We start from the raw sequence: 20,578 nt of genomic DNA, 5'->3' as shown, positions 1-20,578 counted from the left end.
CCTACATCTGTCAAGGTTTCAGTACAACTTAATGTCTAGTGGTATTAATTGAATGAGCCTCGTATGTTTCTATCCGTACATGTTTGTAATGATAAAGAGCAATGATTTTTCATTGTAAAATACTTGTAATGGTACTTACTGTGTTATTGTTGTATAGAGAAACTAACAAGGTGTAATCGTCCCAAATTCCTCGTCACCCGATCGGTCGACTCCGGTGTAGCGAGCGTCTGGTACCGTGCACTCAGTCGTAAACTACATGTGCAAATAATAATATGCTGTACATTAACGTCTGCGGGTGTTTGCTGATAGAACAGCTTGAATCAAGACCATCACTGGACTCGGTAATGACTGTCCCTAATTAGTCGTTGTTCTAGCTTGAGGTCGGTTTGGTAGCGTCCCAAGGAGCAAACCATTGGGAGATGTTCCTTCGCTTCCGTCCAGCCGCTTAGCTTGCTTGCGAAACACTGGTTCGGTTTCGTTTCTGTTGGAAGACTTTGACAGTCTGGTATAAACATGAGGACAATGGCTTGGTATGCCGAAATTGAGGTGTGTGAAGCTGTGGTGATCGTTTAGCAGTAATTGATATTGCTCCCGGGCACACGTCATTTGTGAGTGTTCTTTATGTTGATGGCTCTTTTGAGTCCATGATCTACCCACGCCAAGTACTTTAAAACGTTATGATTTGTCGGCATAATTACTTTAAAAAATAAATTTGCGTCTGCGAGAAATACGTTTGACTAAACCACGCGAAAACTATGAGTTAGACCTACCTGTTTCCCTTTTCTCCTTTCTTCTTGTTTTTTTTTGGTTTGGGCCCGCAATAATTATGTTATTCGTGAAAAACAGTGTCATACTCCCATAGAAGATTGACATGGAATTATTAGCATTACCTTTTCTATAGAAACTCGTGGGATTCTTTGTTTAAAATACAAAATAGTTAAGTGCTTTAAAGCCCCTCACAGTACGTAATGGTGTGTTTCGGGAACTTTAACTATGGTTTTATTTATGTTATCAATTTCATAATATTGATAAGTGAGTTATACCCATCGTATTTGCACTTTTGTCAACATTGAGTTCTTACACCTATTTAGGTAGTCATTGTGACTGTATAGGCTGGCCTTGTTATATGGTGCACTGGAGGCGGTGTTTTCAGTGTTTAACAATAGATTGAGGAGTGGAAATAGTGTCGGTGATGCATAACGCATAAAACGCCAAAGGAATGTTTTTCAATTTTTGTCCTCATTTTGTTGGCAGCACTCCCAAAGTTGGGGTTTTGTGAATGTTATTTTTCATCACAAGTCACAATTGTTATCGTTGTGTAGTGTGAAAAAAAATAGTTTAGAAACGTGCAGTCTGCCTAGTACTAGTACGGTTTATGGTAGAAGCAGCTGCCTGTTCATTGCATGAGATCAACGAGCAGTACGGGCCTGTGTCAAAAAATGTACAACTATAAAACTAACGACAACCATAGAACCACTGAAGTTTATTTTTAACGTTTTCTTTTAAGAAACTAATATTATTCAATTTAGTTCGCTTTGCAATATTGATTGTAGGCCTACACACTGTTTCATTTAAAAATCATTATGAAAGCCCCCCCCCCCTATTTAGTGCAATGTAATTAGCTTAAATTAATTAATTTACTAAGTTAAATCTTGAAACCACAATCTCACGAAATATACGTCCGATTGTCATGTTTTGTTTCACAATTTGTTACATTACTGAAGATTGTGTTTGTTTGCCTAAGACATCATGATATAATTCATTACTAATGCACAAAGGGTCCTGGAAGAGTTTTGTCATGCCCCTTCAAAGGTTCTGTTTACGTTTGGTAACGACTTTGAAACTGATGGAAACAAAAACTTACTGGGTGAGAAATACAGCAGCTTTGAATGAAATACCTTTTGAGAAACATTTTACTCCGAAGTAACGCGACTCAGTGGACATCACTTAGTTATATCCAAAATTTGAATAAGAAGTGTCACGCGTGAACATAATGATTCGCGCCGGAGTCGGTGATAATATCTCAAAAACGTGCACACACATTACATGTACATGTTCATTATTGTATATACAACATCATTTAAAGGCAGTGGAAACTATTGGTTATTGTCAAAGACTAGCCTTCACAGTTGGTGTATCTCAACATATGCATAAAATAACACTTGAAACCTGTGAAAGTTTGAGCTCAATCGGTCATCGAAGTTGCGAGATAATAATGAAAGAAAAAACCACCCTTGTCACACGAAGTTGTGTGCGTTTAGATGGTTGATTTCGAGACCTCAAATTCAAAATCTGAGGTCTCGCTTGAAATCAAATTCGTGGAAAATTACTTCTTTCTCGAAAAGTATGGCACTTCAGAGGGAGCCGTTTCTCACAATGTTTTATACCATCAACCTCTCCCCATTACTCGTCACCAAGAAAGGTTTTATGCTGATAATTATTTTGAGTAATTACCAATAGTGTCCACTGCCTTTAATAGGATTTAAACAATAGAGCGGGAAAACAAAATACAAAATATTACATTTACCTGTTAACAAAAATGTACGCAGTGGAGTCAAAATAAAATTATAAAATGGGTCCTGCTATGTCCTACCAAAACAAACACAGGACTAATGAAATTATTATAATGCATTGAAAATTGTGCAATTTTTGATAAAATCCACCACTCAGAATAACTCAACAAACACCGTTTGCTCCGGGTCCGAGCCTCGACCCAAATAGTCAAGGTAGTGTTCTTTTGAGTCGCTAGGCCTACATAATGTTTGCAGTAAAATGGTACAAACACACACGTACCCCCACTACTACTATTAAAATGTATTGTAATACATTGTTTTTCATCGAACAAAACTGGGTGTTACTGTATGTCATACGACAGCTTTGGTTTATGCTGCATGTTCTTGTTTTACCCTTCTTAGCTTAATTAAACTTTCTTGAGTCGAGTTGACTTGACTGATCTCACGACTCATCACTTGACATTACTTTAACTTAGCAACAGCAGTACAACTTAGTTTTTTGATAATAAACACGAGTAGCTTGTTTTTTAACATAGCAGAAACAGTCATGTAATCCAAATTTACAATTGAACACACAGACGGTCGGACGGTATTTTGAAACATATATATATATATATATATGTGACCCTCTCAAATACTAAGAGTCGTAAAGGATAGAGAGACTAACGGCAAGTTGTTATCTTTACAATCGGTGCACCATTTTATTTCCTGTAGTTGTGTAAGCAGACGAAGACAAATACATATGCTGCAAAATGTTATGTTACATAAACAAAATTGTTCCATTCCAACCCAAGTCAAAACAACTCTTGGTACTTTACTGCTAAGTAGTAGTAGTATTTTGGTAAACAGGTAAATGTTTATTAAAAATGCTACATACATTTGATATACTGATTTTTCCGTCCATTGTTTTGGTCTACTTAGGGTAGTACCCGTTTTGATTGTGTGAAGTAATTTTACTAATTTAATTCCTGACCGCAACTCCCCCGAATAACTTTCGTCTGACTCTTGAAATGTTTTCTTCTTGTTGCCCATACCAAGACTAGAGCCCGTTTTGGAGTGAAATTGCACATTATTATTATTAATTTTTTTTCAGTTTAGTGAGGAACAACTAGTGTTTTTAAAAAGTTAAAAGGTCCCCGACAGTGGAACAAAAAACAGTGGGCTGTTTTTATAAATTTTATACTGAATATGTGGATCCCATGTTTACCGATTCTAGTTCGTTTGCAGATTGTTAGGTAATGGATACTTGTATTTTTCAAATTAATATAAAGCTAAATTTTACATGTTAAATTGTTAACTTTTGTATTTTGAACAGCATAAAATGGCAAATGCTATGGGAGATTGATGTAAACATCCCTTTGTGAAAAGGAGCAGGCCATCAGAGGTTCAGGGAAAACCAACAAGTATTGAGTTGCCAACTGATCAGCATCATATAGAAACAGGTATGATGGTTACATCCAGGGACAATGGCATTGCTTGATGGTTACATCCAGGGACAATGGCAATGCTTGATGGTTACATCCAGGGACAATGGCATTGCTTGATGGTTACATCCAGTGACAATGGCATTGCTTGATGGTTACATCCAGGGACAATGGCAATGCTTGATGGTTACATCCAGGGACAATGGCATTGCTTGATGTATTCTTGACACACAATTAGTAGAATCATATAGAAACAGGTATGATGGTTACATCCAGATCCAGGGACAATGGCATTGCTTGATGTATTCTTGACACACAATTAGTAGAATCATATAGAAACAGGTATGATGGTTACATCCAGGGACAATGGCATTGCTTGATGTATTCTTGACACACACTTATTAGAATCATATAGAAACAGGTATGATGGTTACATCCAGGGACAATGGCATTGCTTGATGGTTACATCCAGTGACAATGGCATTGCTTGATGGTTACATCCAGGGACAATGGCATTGCTTGATGTATTCTTGACACACAATTAGTAGAATCATATAGAAACAGGTATGATGGTTACATCCAGGGACAATGGCATTGCTTGATGTATTCTTGACACACAATTAGTAGAATCATATAGAAACAGGTATGATGGTTACATCCAGGGACAATGGCATTGCTTGATGTATTCTTGACACACAATTAGTAGAATCATATAGAAACAGGTATGATGGTTACATCCAGGGACAATGGCATTGCTTGATGTATTCTTGACACACAATTAGTAGAATATGCATAAAACAATTCCAAATCATACAATAATTGATTGTGTCGGTTTCAGGGCTCGAAATCAACACTGGACCACAGGCCAAGTCCAGTGGTTATAGCGTTGGGCCAGTAAACTTACAACCGTACAAGTCCAGTGGTATTGTGTTTTTTAATTTGAATAGTAACACCTCATTGCATTTTAGTACACATATCTATTGAATGCCAATACATGTGTATATCTTCTTTTAGTGCTTGTTCCAACAGCAGTTTCAATGTAGTGTGTATAAAGTGTGCTTCTCATATCGATCCCAGTCTTGTCAAATTCTCTGGTCCAGTAAAAGTCTTGTGAATTTTTTCCCCAAAATCGAGCCCTGATTGTATTAACCATGTAAACAAACTGTTGAAAAACCCTTCATGAAGATAGGGCTATGTAACATAATGAATTTGTTTTTTTGCAAGTTTGCAGGTGAAGTTTGTATTTTGTTAAAGTCCAAATCTTTGGTCAAATTGAAAAAGAGTATTATGTTAACAATTGAAGGATTTTGTTACAATGTTTTTGTTTGTTTTTTGTCTCCCTGTATTAGAACAGTGGGTATACTTTCTACACACAACAAAACCTCCAGTTTGCCAGCCACACTTGCAGCATCTGTGATAAAAACAAATGGACACAAGAAGGACATCCTTTGACACAGACATCTGATACATCAATGATAATAATGTTGAAGGAAAGCTGCGATGAAATCCTTAACTTTAAAACTTTACTTTAACCATGATAGCCCATCAATTTAAATTTCCTTGTGCATTGTATTTACTACAAACATTCTACAGCTACTCAAGTCATTCCTGATGATTTATGCACTTGCTTTTCAAAAAAAAAACATTATTTAAAATATAATCGGTAAAAATTGATAAATTTGCCGCTGCATTAGTTATGCAAAATTATAGCTTAATGTTCGTTGTCCTCTTCTGTACATACTGATCACTCTCTTGCTCGCTATGTTTAATAAGTAAATTGTACCTTTAATTTCATTATAAGTTGATTTGAAATAAATAAATGAACAAGTCGAAAAACAGTAGTCTGTTTCTTTTCTCTTGTTGAGTTCACAAAGTTCAAACTAGTTAAATTCTGGACACTTTATTGATTTGTGTGGCTATGCTTTTATCTTTTTCATACCAATATTGACACAAAGTGATTCGGAAGCAGTGGTATGGCTATGACTTTTCATGGGGAGGGCTAGGGGTTAGTAGTTTTAACATGTGGGCAGGGGTTGCTTTGTTAGTCGGGAAGGAGTATGCTGCGCGGAGGGGGGGGGGGGGGGGTTGCTTATGGCATTTTGTGGCTGCGTGTGCATTTTCCCTTTTTTCAGAGGAGGGGGGTATTTTATTTGTTTGGGGTAGCCACTCCCCCCCCCCCCCCCCTGCTGACTGCACCGCTGATTCGAAGTGTGGGAATTGTATTTCTAAAACCGAACGATTTAATGCCTGTCATTATGTTTGGTACACTTCAGAACAACAATGGTTGAGAAAAACTAACGGAATTGTTGCTTTACAATATATAACGCTTCCCATCGATGTTCCCTTTTAGAGAAAAGAAACCCAAACATGTTTTTCAAATAATACTATGCTGTTTCCAGAATATTAAGTAAACCTTTAATTTCAAAATTCATTGACACAACTTTCAAAACAACTCTTTGTATGCTCGCAGACTTAATAATTTGATATCTGATCTGGTTAAGTGACATTATTGAGATTTTTTTCACAAACTTAACTTAATGAGTTTTTTAAAGGACGTGGCTGCAACGGGTTTTTAAGTTTTTTTATTTTATTAAATTGGTTGAATGTAAAAACATGGAAAATAAAGTGAAAATGATGTGTTTTTGTTTATCCCCGAGGGAGTCCAGTCTAAAGGAAAATTCATATCAGATGAACTAAAATTCGTCGTTTTTGGTTGTTCATAATGCTGATAACAATTTGAGAAAGATGGTTTTCTTTTAAACATAATTAATTGGGTATGTGTATACTGTACAAACTGCATCCCATCGCGCGACGACTATAAACTGTGCAAAAAAGGCCAGCGTCCAGCGATCCTCAGCGTCCGACGATTTCCATCGCGCGACCGTCGCGCGACCGACTATAAACCGGCCTTTAAACGAACGCACCCAATATAACACTAATGTAGGCCTTAAAAACGGCTTTTGTGTGTCGTCATCCAACGATCGATCCCGCTCGCAATTTTTTTCTGTACATCAAAATTGCAACCATCCACAAATTTCCTGATGTTTTTGAAGGATTCCTTCTTTGAATCGATTTGAAGAAAAAAATCTCAATTGAAAAGCATTACGAGAGTGGCACTTTTGGTGTACGAGAAAAAAATGCATCCCGCTTGCTCGCCCAGCGCGCGCGCCCGACAGTTGTACAGAGTACGCCCTCTATTGTCTGTGAAAACGTAAACAGCCGTCGGTGAATAATTCCCATGATCCTTAGCTATTTGCCAACATGGCGGGTTTACAAACCGACAGCACAAAATGACAGGAAATTGAATACTTTTGGCTGGAACAGTGTTCTCCTTTAAACATTCAACATGGATTCTATGATGGCGGATGATCCTACACTGCCAGTCAACTTTGAGGAAAGGTAAATCTCAAACATGACACTTGTTCTTTCTTGTTGGTGACTGACTTGAGCTTGACGTCATCAAAATATCAAATCAATTCTTTGATTGATCGTTGATGATTGTATGATCATCTGAATCTATTCCTAGCTGATCATTTTAATTTTGAGCTAATTGATCCCTTCACGGTTCCTCCTCTTTCATGTCCAACATTTACAAAGGAAAAGTTTCCGTATGGCGCCACCACTTTTTCATTCGATATGAAATAATATAGTATCTAATTTACCTCAATGAGATATCCCTTTTTCTAAAAATGAGTGAAAAAGTGGTGGCGCCATACGGAAAGTTATCCTTTACAAAATTTGGTGGATAACTTTCCGTACGGCGCCACCACTTTTTCACTAATTTTTACAAAAGGGGGTATATCTGAAATTGATACAGTGACTGAGTATTTATTACGATGTATCTCATTGGCCAAAATTGGGGTAAATAATTAGAATTAGATAGTAAATTAGTAATAGTAGGATAACTTTCCGTATGGCGCCACCACTTTTTCACTAATTTTTACGAAAAGGGATATATCAATTAGGTAAATTAGATACTATATTATTTTATTTCAAACTTTTCCAATTTGGTGGGATTTTTGTTAGCTCCCATTTGCCACTAATAGCGTATGGAAAACTTTCTGACCAATAACTAGTTGCGATAACTTACTTAGACCCAGTAACTGGGGCGCTGTACTCCTTTTTTCAACATTTTGACATTCTCGGTCGAAAATGTCAAAATTTTGAAAAAAGGAGTACAGCGCCCCAGTTGCTGGGTCTACGATAACGTCACCCTCCTCCCGACGGTCACCAGGCCGGAGGGTTACGAAGCATCCGCAATCTGTGCAGGGCTAAATGGTTAAAAACGTACAATTTTGACAGCTACGCTAGTCAGCAGATTTGTTCCATTTTTACCACTTTGGAAAATCATGACACAAATTCTAGGATTAGGAATACGTACTTGATCCTTAATGTCTAATGAATCCTACTTCTACTTCTACTTCTACTTGTATACTCGGTAGGGTCCATAAGACAGGACGTAAAGCCGAGGGACTACTTGTCCATGAGCGGTGCAGGGGTGCGTTTGTACAAGATGCACCACTCAAAACACCATTAAAGCCATTGGACCCTTTCGGTTCAGAAAAAAAACAAAAAGTTCAGAGATTTACAAATAACTTACAGGGTTTACAGAAGGTAGTGGTGAAAGACTTCTCTTGAAATATTATTTCATGAAATGCTTTACTTTTTGAGAAAACAGCAAAACGATATCAATTCTCGTTAACGAGAATTACGGATTTATTTTAAACACATGTCATGACACGGCGAAACGCGCGGAAACCAAGGGTGGGTTTTCCCGTTATTTTCTCCCGACTCCGATGAGCGATTGAGCCTAAATTTTCACAGGTTTGTTATTTGATATAGAAGTTGTGGTACACGAAGTGTGGGCCTTGGACAATACTGTTTACCGAAAGGGTCCAATGGCTTTAAAGAAATAATTTGAAGAAAAAGGACAAAAACTTACCAGATCCCTGAGCGAAAGTGTAAAAAATGTCCTAGTTTGAAAATTTGAATCTGAGGGGGGGGGCGGAGCTTCGGCTGTGTGTCACGGGAGGAGGGTTACGTTATCACAACTAACCAGTAACCAGGTCCATACTGCCACCACTTTTTCATTGTAATTTTTACAAAAACCTGAATCTCATTTTGTTTGTTGTTTCTCAAAATAAAACTTTAAAAAATTAAGTTAAATATTGATAAACCAGATTTCAAATTTAAATTTCTGATTTCTTATACTAGGCTATTATTTTGTTTTTTAGGTACGCCTAAAATTGGATTGGATACTTTATTCATAATACGTGTATAACGAATAACGAAAAAGTGATCGCAGGATACGGCAACTTTTCCGGATACAATTTACAAATGATAAGTTAAAAATATCCCACAAGTTTGAGTACGCGCTAAATTTTCCTTTTCGAGTTTACTTTTGTAGGCCTATGTGAACTTGTTAAACACGATGCATACAGTTTGTTGAGTTGAGTCAACACATTTGGTTGGTTCTAAATGTCGGACAATGTTATTAATTTTTATTGTAATATCGGAGGGTTACAAAACACACTCATGAAATCATCTGCAACTTTGATTATTTTGTTGACCAGATTGTACATTTTTACCACTTTCAAAAATCATGTCACAGTCCACACATTCTAAGAACACAATTTGATCTTCAATGTACAATGAATCAAATAAGAATGTCTCTAAAAACATCAAGAAAACATTTTGATGAAAAAAACAAGCTTGTTTTAGAATGTTTTCTACTTGATGTTTTTAGACTTCATTTTAAAACTCCAACTGTGCAATCTGGAGTATGATGGTTTTGCTTGTGCATTGAAAGAACCTAGAAACTCCCCCGTGAGTCTTATGTAGTTTCTAGAAGTAGAAAGAACCCTTGTCCATGGTACATTTTTTATGTACAGAAGTCTGAGTAATTACTAGGAAAACAATTCTTCTATCATCTGAGCATGGAAGAAGATCCTTCATGGTCAGACAGAGTACATGTAACTTGGAGGAAGAAACCCCCCCCCCCAAAAAAAAAAAGGAATAATAGACAATGAAGTCTTAAAACTTGTAGTCTGCTATTGGCTGATTGAGGAAGGAAATGTACTAAATGTTTACTTTCACTATCATAAATATAGTATGTACACCACCACAAGTCGTGCACAAAATTGTAACGACAGTTTACAAGCCAAAACTGATGATAAATTATTAGATCTTGTAGGTTATTTTTTATTATGCTACATGTACACTGTATAAAGTAATAGGGCATAGGCCTAATTGCACCTCCTAAAAAGGAAACAAAGAGTTATTCATCCTTTGCATACAAGTAGTTTGTGTGCAGTGCGTTGCATACATGTATGTACGTAGGCCACAGACAGTATTTTATGGTGTTTTTTATGATGCATCATCTGTAGAACTCATTCAAAGAAAATCCCTTTGGTTTGTTGGTGATAAACGCAATGCTATTTTGGTGTAAATAGTTTCAGCCAGGTTAAGATGATGAAAATACACTGAGACTACAGACTAGCAATTAAAAAACAAATGACAATTTAAAAGAAGTTGCTTACGATGAATATTCATAAAGTGTAAGAACTAACCTGGTACCCATACATTTACCCAATACATTACATTTGGTATAAACTGATGAATATAGGGACCTACAATTTACAATGTGTGGAAACCTAGCTTGGAAACCATTAAACTGATGAATATAGGGGCCTACCATTTACAATGTGTGGAAACCTAGCTTGGAAACCATTAAACTGATGAATATAGGGGCCTACAATTTACAATGTGTGGAAACCTAGGTTGGAAACCATTAAACTGATTAATATAGGGGCCTACAATTTACAATGTGTGGAAACCTAGGTTGGAAACCAATCCATTGTACATGAAACTTGTTTATTTTTATGGTATACATGTACACGTAGATTGGACCTCAATGGAGTAAGTAATATTGCATTTTGTTTTTAAAAACTGTATTTTAAACACATTGTTTCTGCATATAATAGAGCAAGGAACAGAAGGAGTTACAACTAGTCCTGTTCAAAGATTCCACGTGTGTTACCGCGGTCACAAACGACCAGCACTGATCGGCAGAAACATCTGCGGGCGCATGTCAAAGTATTTAAAAGAACTAGATATTATATGTCTGTGGTTACGTACGTCACAGAAATTGCATTGCGTTCAAACGTCCTTCTCAACCAAACGGCATACGGCAAGGATGATTTTTTAGCTAAGAATAAAAAGAAAATGCAATAGGATTACCTCTTTGTATATATTCTTGTAAAACAAACACAAAGTCAGTTGAATAATTACGGCTCTCTCAATTTTCTTAACCAAAAATATCCCACCCCAAATTGTCTAAAAGTAATAAAAAAGAATCCATTTTTTATTCCCTTTTTTCAGTTCATGTCTAATTGTGGGTGCGTTCAGACACGGGACTAAAGTTGGTTTAACTCATGGTTCAACTCGATCGAGTTCAACTCAGTGTGTCTGAACGGATCTAAAGTAAGTCCGAATTGAGTTCAACCCACAAAAGATAAACCGTCCAGAGAGGGGGTTTATCTTTAGACCGCTTCGGGTTTATCTTTTAACACTGTGTGTGGACAGAATAAAAAAGACCACATCCGGTTTAACTCGCAACAGGCGACCCATTGACCTCCGTAATCATTACGTAAACACACGGTGACCAATGAACAGGACAATAAACAGGATGTTAGAGTAACAGGGTCGCGTTTTCTTTGACCTCTTAAAACCAAAGATAAACCGGATCGGGTTTAACTCAGAACGCAAAGGGGTTTTATTTTTACATCACCCCCTGCTGCTCGTAAAAGTTAAACCTGTTCGGGTCTAACTTAGTACGCTGTCTGAACATACCCTTAGTCTACCGTTCAAATGCATTATATCCCCGATAGGAAAAACAGTTGCGAACAATCTCAATTCGTTTTCAACGGCCGGAGACCACCGACATTCTTTTCATGATAAACAAATCAATATTTCATAATTTTTCCGATCAGCCAAACCTAACAAGTGTCACTCATCACAGGAAAGGCCGATTTGTTTGCTTCAAAATTCAGTAGAAAGCTCAAAATGGACAGTTTCTACTGTAGCACTGTGCATGCAACGTGGCTAACATCGTTTACTGCGCACGTGTTTAACTTGTGTGTTGCTACTTTACCACTTCAATAATTATGAATGGAAAACGATGTGATACCAGCGACGGCAGCGAAAGACGGTAGACACATGGGGTACAAAGAGCTCGCTGCGGTCAGAATGTGTACAGCCTGTTACAGGCGCTGCGATTCACCTCCATAGTGTTAATTTGAGCTTCGGGGATTAAGACTGGAGTTGTAACTCCTTCTGTTCCTTGCTCCATGGTTTCTGATTGTAATATTTTAGTGCTAACTAATTTTGATTTCTTTATTTGATTTAGTGCCAATATGGCTGGCCTACCTGATGTGACTACAGGACCTGACATTACTGCAGCTAATTTCAGTGACCATTTCCCTGATGGCAATATGCCAGGTAAGTACATGTGTACATTGAGCAGATGGTCTGTGTACAGTGTACTTAGAAATAGAAATTAAATCATATTCAGCAAAATGAAAGCTCTGTCAGGAGAGTGAAGTATTCTCATGTTAACATGGTCAATTGTGTGTAGTACCACATTAAATACGGTCGTTGTACAATGTATGTTCACAATGTTTGCCCAAGCAGACCCCTTTAGCTTAGCCATCCCCAGTCCATCAAAATCCAAAGCATGTTTTTGTTTGATTCTGTTGGGTTGAGGAATTATCTGGACAGATGAGTGCAGTAGTAAACTGATGGAACAATACATGGTATCTGTCAAGCAAATAAACCCCTAATCAGAGTCAAGCAGCTCCTGTGTTGAGCTACATGTACCATGTATATAACATGTACTGGTGTTGGATTTTGAGTGAGTTGGGAACTCAGTAAATATATATCTTTCGCTGGTTGTGAGGCAATAACAGGTACCAGTTTACCATGGCCTGCTGGCGATCTCAGATTCGTGCCGCGCCGCTCATTGGTTCGTGTGCAAACCTGCACGTACACAGTACACAGTACACAGTACACATGGTGCAAACACGTGCATTGTTTTTTCAGTAGACTTTCAAAAGTCTCCACACGTGTTATCTTTGCTGCACCAGCAAGCGCATTACACGCAAACATTATTGAACCGTACCACTATAAACGAAGCAAGGAATGAGGCAAGTTTATACATCTGTCGCTGCTGCTGCATGCATGCGCGATGCCAGGAAGACAACAAGCCGTAAATTGGGCCAGCTGCTGGACGGCAATTTATTGTTTAGGTGCCGGTATTTCATGAACGACATGTGGGGATCCGCGATAATAACAATTACAAAGGTAAACTTACATTGTCTGACTAGAGAAGAGGGATTAGAGAAATCCAAATGTATACCCCCAAAAACCTACCCCCCGAATTTTATAGCAAATTCACATCGCACTCGGAGACCACAATTTTGAAAGGAAAAAAAAAACGGAATTCCGGTTTAAACCGGAAGATTCTCATGCCTGATATCTAGATGACACAAACGTATAATTAAATAGTGCACGGCTAGATTTACACCGCCAGGCCGTGCTTGAAAAAATAGGCCGTGATTTCACAAAACTGGCCGTGCAAAACACGGGTGCACGGCTCGCTAGCTAAAACGCTGAGCAATGGAGAGCTGTTAATAATATAAAACGTTGTGAGAAACGGCTCCCTCTGAAGTAACATAGTTTTTGAGAAATAATTATTTTCTCACTAAATTAATACTTGATTTGAATAAGAAAACTCAGCTGAGGTCTCAAATTCAAGGCATACATGTACAGCACAAAATCTTTGCGACAATGGTGTTTTTTCTTACATTATTCTCTTGCAACTTCGACGACCAATTGAGTCCAAATCTTCACAGTTTTGTTATTTTATGCATTGTTGAGATACACCAAGTGAGAATACGTGTACTGATCTTTGACAATTACCAAAGGTTTCCAGTGCCTTTAAGGGAGACAGTGTCAAGACCTTCTGGTATTTGAGGGCGTGCTCATGGACCGTTACATTCAATTGGAATGTTTAAAAATTAATGCGCATATTTGTAGGCTTGCTCCCGTACCATGTTCTTTGGCACAATGATGCAGTCCAGAGGAATATTCTAGCTGTCCATTGGATTGCGGGCTGGTGCCCACATGAACGTTCTTCTGCGCCGAGAACGTGCCTGATTTTTGAGATGCTCTCCTTTTGATGCAAGATTGACACCACAACTAAATATTACTATTTCTACTCTTTTCAGCCATCCAGAAGATAAGTAGTGGGAGAATGTCTCCAATCAGAGCACATACCATGAAGGACTATGAGCAGGTATATATAATTGTTGCATGCTGTGACGAGGGTCCATGGCGTTTTGTACACTTAAGGGGGAAAATGGCACGAGGCGAAGACCAGAGTGCCATTTGCCCTGCGAGGGTGAATAAAGTCCATGGACCCCCGTCACAGCATGCAACAATTGATTTGTTATACCGTTGGTAGCATTGTTATAATTACTCTTCTCAAAGTTATTTTGTCATCTTCAATATGACGGAGTACAATGTATGCATAGCAGACGAACAGTTGTTCAAATAAGAAACAATTTTTCCCTGTTCCCTCAAACCCGCTGAAAATAGGCCAATGGTGGAAACGATCAAGGTGATGTACACCGGTGTGGCGGTTTCAGTCTTCCGCCGTGTTCAGTTTTCCGGGTGACGTAGCCCGACATTTCAGCACGTTGTTCGGATGGTTTACTTTCCGGCATGTTCAGTTTTCCGGGTGACGTAGTCAGACAAAAATACTGCCGCGAGTACCTTGGCGAGTACTGTAGTTCTCTCAGTGACCCAAAATTGTTTCTACTACGATTCTTTTATGTTTAGTCACATTCTCTTGCCCCATCTTTACATGTATTCATGTATACAACTTTAAGCAGATACACTGCTTGTGCAAATGGTTAAATACAGGATAATTTGCTTGGTCTTCACACCAAATTCTCTCATACGATCCACGCGTTTGCCGCTCGTTGTACTCGTGGAAGCCGCCATGACAGCTACCGGAGAGTAACACGGATGACTCAATACTGCACTAAAAATTGACTACTTTCGCTTGCTGTGCGCAGGCATCGCATGACGTAATGTTACCGTATTTGGTCATTCGGAAAACTGAACACGGCGGAAAGTTGAAACCGTCACACCGGTAAACATTACTCATGTTACCCTCTGCGCTGTGCAGCCATGGTACATGCGTATTTGTTGCACGTCACATGATTGGTTCTCGACCAATGAATCTTCACAATTTATTACCAAGGTATAACAATGTTCTATGCCAGACCTTATTATTCCAGGGGCTAGATCAATTCACATCTCGGTATCAGCCATAGAGTTATTAAGAACCAAAGGGAGCACTCGCTGTGTCATGTACAGTACTTAACTCCATTGAATCATCGTGGCCAAAAAATCTCAATGGGTAAATTACATACAGATGTCCACTTGGGAGATGTTTGATGAGTGACCTGTGTAATATGAAGGATCAGAACCATTGTCTCAATGGTTTTGTACGCCCTCTAGTTCTGATACATAACTCTATGGTATGAGCTGAAGTGAAACTAGCCAGTCCTATAGTTTTTTATAGATGATAGTTACATGTAGTTTTTATATAGCTCTTTGTCTTCAGGTGTCTCAAAGCACTTACATGTATCTTTGTTTTTGAAGTTTACGGATTATGAGACCCTTTTACGTAACACCTTGCAAGGGTTTACAAGGTGCTTTCGCGTATTCATCAGCCACTGCCAGAATTACCGGGGTAAACCCCTTGTCTCAGCAATAAGTGTGGTATTTTATGTGCATTTCACGACACACGGGACCTGCGGCTTTACATCCCATCCCATCAGACCTATGCAGACCAGTGTACTCACTAGAACAACAGATTTAGACATGGCTAATGTGAAATGGTTCTGATAAGTTTAGTCTTACACAGATCAGACAGGTTTGAACCGGGCCAATCCAGTTCAGACCAGATTTAGACATGGCTAATGTGAAATGGTTCTGATAAGTTTAGTCTTACACAGATCAGACAGGTTTGAACCGGGCCAATCCAGTTCAGACCAGATTTAGACATGGCTAATGTGAAATGGTTCTGATAAGTTTAGTCTTACACAGATCAGACAGGTTTGAACCGGGCCAATCCAGTTCAGACCAGATTTGTCTACATACATTATTAAAAAACCACACTAATCTACATTTTCAATGTATCCACAATATTTATACATTATTGTAAATGCAACTTAAAGATCGTATTTACCAAAATGAGCATGGTGTTTTGTAATATTGTTTATAGTTGTGATATTTTAATTTTTTGATATTCTACACTTTTGCAGCAAATATCTGAGCTGAAGAAAGAGAATTTTAGTTTGAAGCTGAGGATCTACTTCATGGAGGAGAGGATAGAGCAGAACTTTGACGATGACATTAAGACAGTAAGAAACAGTGTACAATCTTAATGGGAAAATGTTCAATGGGACACTTTTGAGCGCTAGGTGGCAGCAGACTTGCCAGGTAAACATCCATTGTTTACGTAGTTCAAATAATCTGTACATTACTGAAAACAATGGATTAACCTGGTAAGTCTGCTGCCACCTAGCATCCCAAAAGTTCCCTGTTGGAAAGAAAAGCTACCTTGTATAAGGGCACAATAAGGATCAATCAGTAAGAGTATAAACAGGTCAAGATAACAAGTCTGTCTCAAGTTTACCTGGTGTATTCATTCAACGCTGTTAAATAACATACAAGATGCATCAGCTACATACATGTACTTACAGTGGGCAGTTTGAAATCGGCAGGCACATTTACAGTAACAAGAGAGCTTGCAAAGAGTTTGGACTTCTGAGTGGGACATGACTCTTAACTCTTCTATTTTTTGGAGCCCGTGTTGGAAAATCAGAAACAATGAAAGTTGGTATTGGATGCTATACATGCGATAACAAATGAAACCGCAGTATGTGTTCCTAAACTGGGTTCCCGCCAGAACTGCCCAAGCAGGAGAATTATCACAAGTTTGTAATTGAATGCCAACTATCTTTCTGTTTTAAACTGTGCTGTTTGTGTATGCTGTATTTCCAGAATATCGAACTGAAGGTTGAAGTAGAGAGTTTAAAGAAGGATCTAATGGAGAAGCAACAGCTTCTAGTCAAAGCATCGTAAGTCACATTAGTAAACCTCGGGTCTCAAAGAAAGCTGCTGCAAATAGTAGATTACCCAATGATGTCACATTTAGCAACAGCTTCTAGTCAAAGCATCGTAAGTCACATTAGTAAACCTCGGGTCTCAAAGAAAGCTGCTGTAAATAGTAGATTACCCAATGATGTCACATTTAGCAACAGCTTCTAGTCAAAGCATCGTAAGTCACATTAGTAAACCTCGGGTCTCAAAGAAAGCTGCTGTAAATAGTAGATTACCCAATGATGTCACATTTAGCAACAGCTTCTAGTCAAAGCATCGTAAGTCACATTAGTAAACCTCGGGTCTCAAAGAAAGCTGCTGCAAATAGTAGATTACCCAATGATGTCACATTTAGCAACAGCTTCTAGTCAAAGCATCGTAAGTCACATTAGTAAACCTCGGGTCTCAAAGAAAGCTGCTGTAAATAGTAGATTACCCAATGATGTCACATTTAGCAACAGCTTCTAGTCAAAGCATCGTAAGTCACATTAGTAAACCTCGGGTCTCAAAGAAAGCTGCTGTAAATAGTAGATTACCCAATGATGTCACATTTAGCAACAGCTTCTAGTCAAAGCATCGTAAGTCACATTAGTAAACCTCGGGTCTCAAAGAAAGCTGCTGTAAATAGTAGATTACCCAATGATGTCACATTTAGCAACAGCTTCTAGTCAAAGCATCGTAAGTCACATTAGTAAACCTCGGGTCTCAAAGAAAGCTGCTGCAAATAGTAGATTACCCAATGATGTCACATTTAGCAACAGCTTCTAGTCAAAGCATCGTAAGTCACATTTGTAAACCTCGGGTCTCAAAGAAAGCTGCTGTAAATAGTAGATTACCCAATGATGTCACATTTAGCAACAGCTTCTAGTCAAAGCATCGTAAGTCACATTAGTAAACCTCGGGTCTCAAAGAAAGCTGCTGTAAATAGTAGATTACCCAATGATGTCACATTTAGCAACAGCTTCTAGTCAAAGCATCGTAAGTCACATTAGTAAACCTCGGGTCTCAAAGAAAGCTGCTGCAAATAGTAGATTACCCAATGATGTCACATTTAGCAACAGCTTCTAGTCAAAGCATCGTAAGTCACATTAGTAAACCTCGGGTCTCAAAGAAAGCTGCTGCAAATAGTAGATTACCCAATGATGTCACATTTAGCAACAGCTTCTAGTTAAAGCATCGTAAGTCACATTAGTAAACCTCGGGTCTCAAAGAAAGCTGCTGCAAATAGTAGATTACCCAATGATGTCACATTTAGCAACAGCTTCTAGTCAAAGCATCGTAAGTCACATTAGTAAACCTCGGGTCTCAAAGAAAGCTGCTGCAAATAGTAGATTACCCAATGATGTCACATTTAGCAACAGCTTCTAGTCAAAGCATCGTAAGTCACATTAGTAAACCTCGGGTCTCAAAGAAAGCTGCTGCAAATAGTAGATTACCCAATGATGTCACATTTAGCAACAGCTTCTAGTCAAAGCATCGTAAGTCACATTAGTAAACCTCAGGTCTCAAAGAAAGCTGCTGCAAATAGTAGATTACCCAATGATGTCACATTTAGCAACAGCTTCTAGTTAAAGCATCGTAAGTCACATTAGTAAACCTCGGGTCTCAAAGAAAGCTGCTGCAAATAGTAGATTACCCAATGATGTCACATTTAGCAACAGCTTCTAGTCAAAGCATCGTAAGTCCCATTAGTAAACCTCGGGTCTCAAAGAAAGCTGCTGCAAATAGTAGATTACCCAATGATGTCACATTTAGCAACAGCTTCTAGTCAAAGCATCGTAAGTCACATTAGTAAACCTCGGGTCTCAAAGAAAGCTGCTGCAAATAGTAGATTACCCAATGATGTCACATTTAGCAACAGCTTCTAGTCAAAGCATCGTAAGTCACATTAGTAAACCTCGGGTCTCAAAGAAAGCTGCTGCAAATAGTAGATTACCCAATGATGTCACATTTAGCAACAGCTTCTAGTCAAAGCATCGTAAGTCACATTAGTAAACCTCGGGTCTCAAAGAAAGCTGCTGCAAATAGTAGATTACCCAATGATGTCACATTTAGCAACAGCTTCTAGTCAAAGCATCGTAAGTCACATTAGTAAACCTCGGGTCTCAAAGGAAGCTGCTGCAAATAGTAGATTACCCAATGATGTCACATTTAGCAACAGCTTCTAGTCAAAGCATCGTAAGTCACATTAGTTAAACCTCGGGTCTCAAAGAAAGCTGCTGCAAATAGTAGATTACCCAATGATGTCACATTTAGCAACAGCTTCTAGTCAAAGCATCGTAAGTCACATTAGTTAAACCTCGGGTCTCAAAGAAAGCTGCTGCAAATAGTAGATTACCGAATGATGTCACATTTAGCAACAGCTTCTAGTCAAAGCATCGTAAGTCACATTAGTAAACCTCAGGTCTCAAAGAAAGCTGCTGCAAATAGATTACCCAATGATGTCACATTTAGCAACAGCTTCTAGTCAAAGCATCGTAAGTCACATTAGTAAACCTCAGGTCTCAAAGAAAGCTGCTGCAAATAGTAGATTACCCAATGATGTCACATTTAGCAACAGCTTCTAGTCAAAGCATCGTAAGTCCCATTAGTAAACCTCGGGTCTCAAAGAAAGCTGCTGCAAATAGTAGATTACCCAATGATGTCACATTTAGCAACAGCTTCTAGTCAAAGCATCGTAAGTCACATTAGTAAACCTCGGGTCTCAAAGAAAGCTGCTGCAAATAGTAGATTACCCAATGATGTCACATTTAGCAACAGCTTCTAGTCAAAGCATCGTAAGTCACATTAGTAAACCTCGGGTCTCAAAGAAAGCTGCTGCAAATAGTAGATTACTCAATGATGTCACATTTAGCAACAGCTTCTAGTCAAAGCATCGTAAGTCACATTAGTAAACCTCAGGTCTCAAAGTAAGCTGCTGCAAATAGTAGATTACCCAATGATGTCACATTTAGCAACAGCTTCTAGTCAAAGCATCGTAAGTCACATTAGTAAACCTCGGGTCTCAAAGAAAGCTGCTGCAAATAGTAGATTATCCAATGATGTCACATTTAGCAACAGCTTCTAGTCAAAGCATCGTAAGTCACATTAGTAAACCTCGGGTCTCAAAGAAAGCTGCTGCAAATAGTAGATTACCCAATGATGTCACATTTAGCAACAGCTTCTAGTCAAAGCATCGTAAGTCACATTAGTAAACCTCAGGTCTCAAAGTAAGCTGCTGCAAATAGTAGATTACCCAATGATGTCACATTTAGCAACAGCTTCTAGTCAAAGCATCGTAAGTCACATTAGTAAACCTCGGGTCTCAAAGAAAGCTGCTGCAAATAGTAGATTATCCAATGATGTCACATTTAGCAACAGCTTCTAGTCAAAGCATCGTAAGTCACATTAGTAAACCTCGGGTCT

General features: G+C 38.5%; 2 protein-coding genes across 2 annotated transcripts in view; one reads left to right on the top strand and one right to left on the bottom strand.

Moving 5' to 3' along the window:
• The window catches only part of LOC117303337, a 51,852-nt gene extending 51,408 nt beyond the window's left edge, over window positions 1-444 (bottom strand). The window contains exon 1 of the mRNA XM_033787503.1: window positions 140-444. The gene's annotated coding sequence lies outside the window, so the exon portion shown is untranslated. The remainder of the gene's footprint in view (window positions 1-139) is intronic.
• A 6,764-nt stretch (window positions 445-7,208) lies between these two features.
• Window positions 7,209-20,578, top strand: part of LOC117303336 (myomegalin-like) — a 56,444-nt gene continuing 43,074 nt past the window's right edge. Inside the window, exons 1-5 of the mRNA XM_033787502.1 lie at window positions 7,209-7,336; window positions 12,345-12,436; window positions 14,224-14,291; window positions 16,333-16,431; window positions 17,075-17,151. Coding sequence (XP_033643393.1) covers window positions 7,284-7,336; window positions 12,345-12,436; window positions 14,224-14,291; window positions 16,333-16,431; window positions 17,075-17,151 — 389 coding nt within the window. The 5' untranslated portion in view covers window positions 7,209-7,283. The remainder of the gene's footprint in view (window positions 7,337-12,344; window positions 12,437-14,223; window positions 14,292-16,332; window positions 16,432-17,074; window positions 17,152-20,578) is intronic.

The sequence above is a fragment of the Asterias rubens genome, chromosome 19, assembly GCF_902459465.1.
Source record: "Asterias rubens chromosome 19, eAstRub1.3, whole genome shotgun sequence".
Classification (NCBI taxonomy): domain Eukaryota; kingdom Metazoa; phylum Echinodermata; class Asteroidea; order Forcipulatida; family Asteriidae; genus Asterias; species Asterias rubens.
Note: the sequence above shows the minus strand (reverse complement) of the source record. Positions and strands in the feature narration are given on the sequence as shown.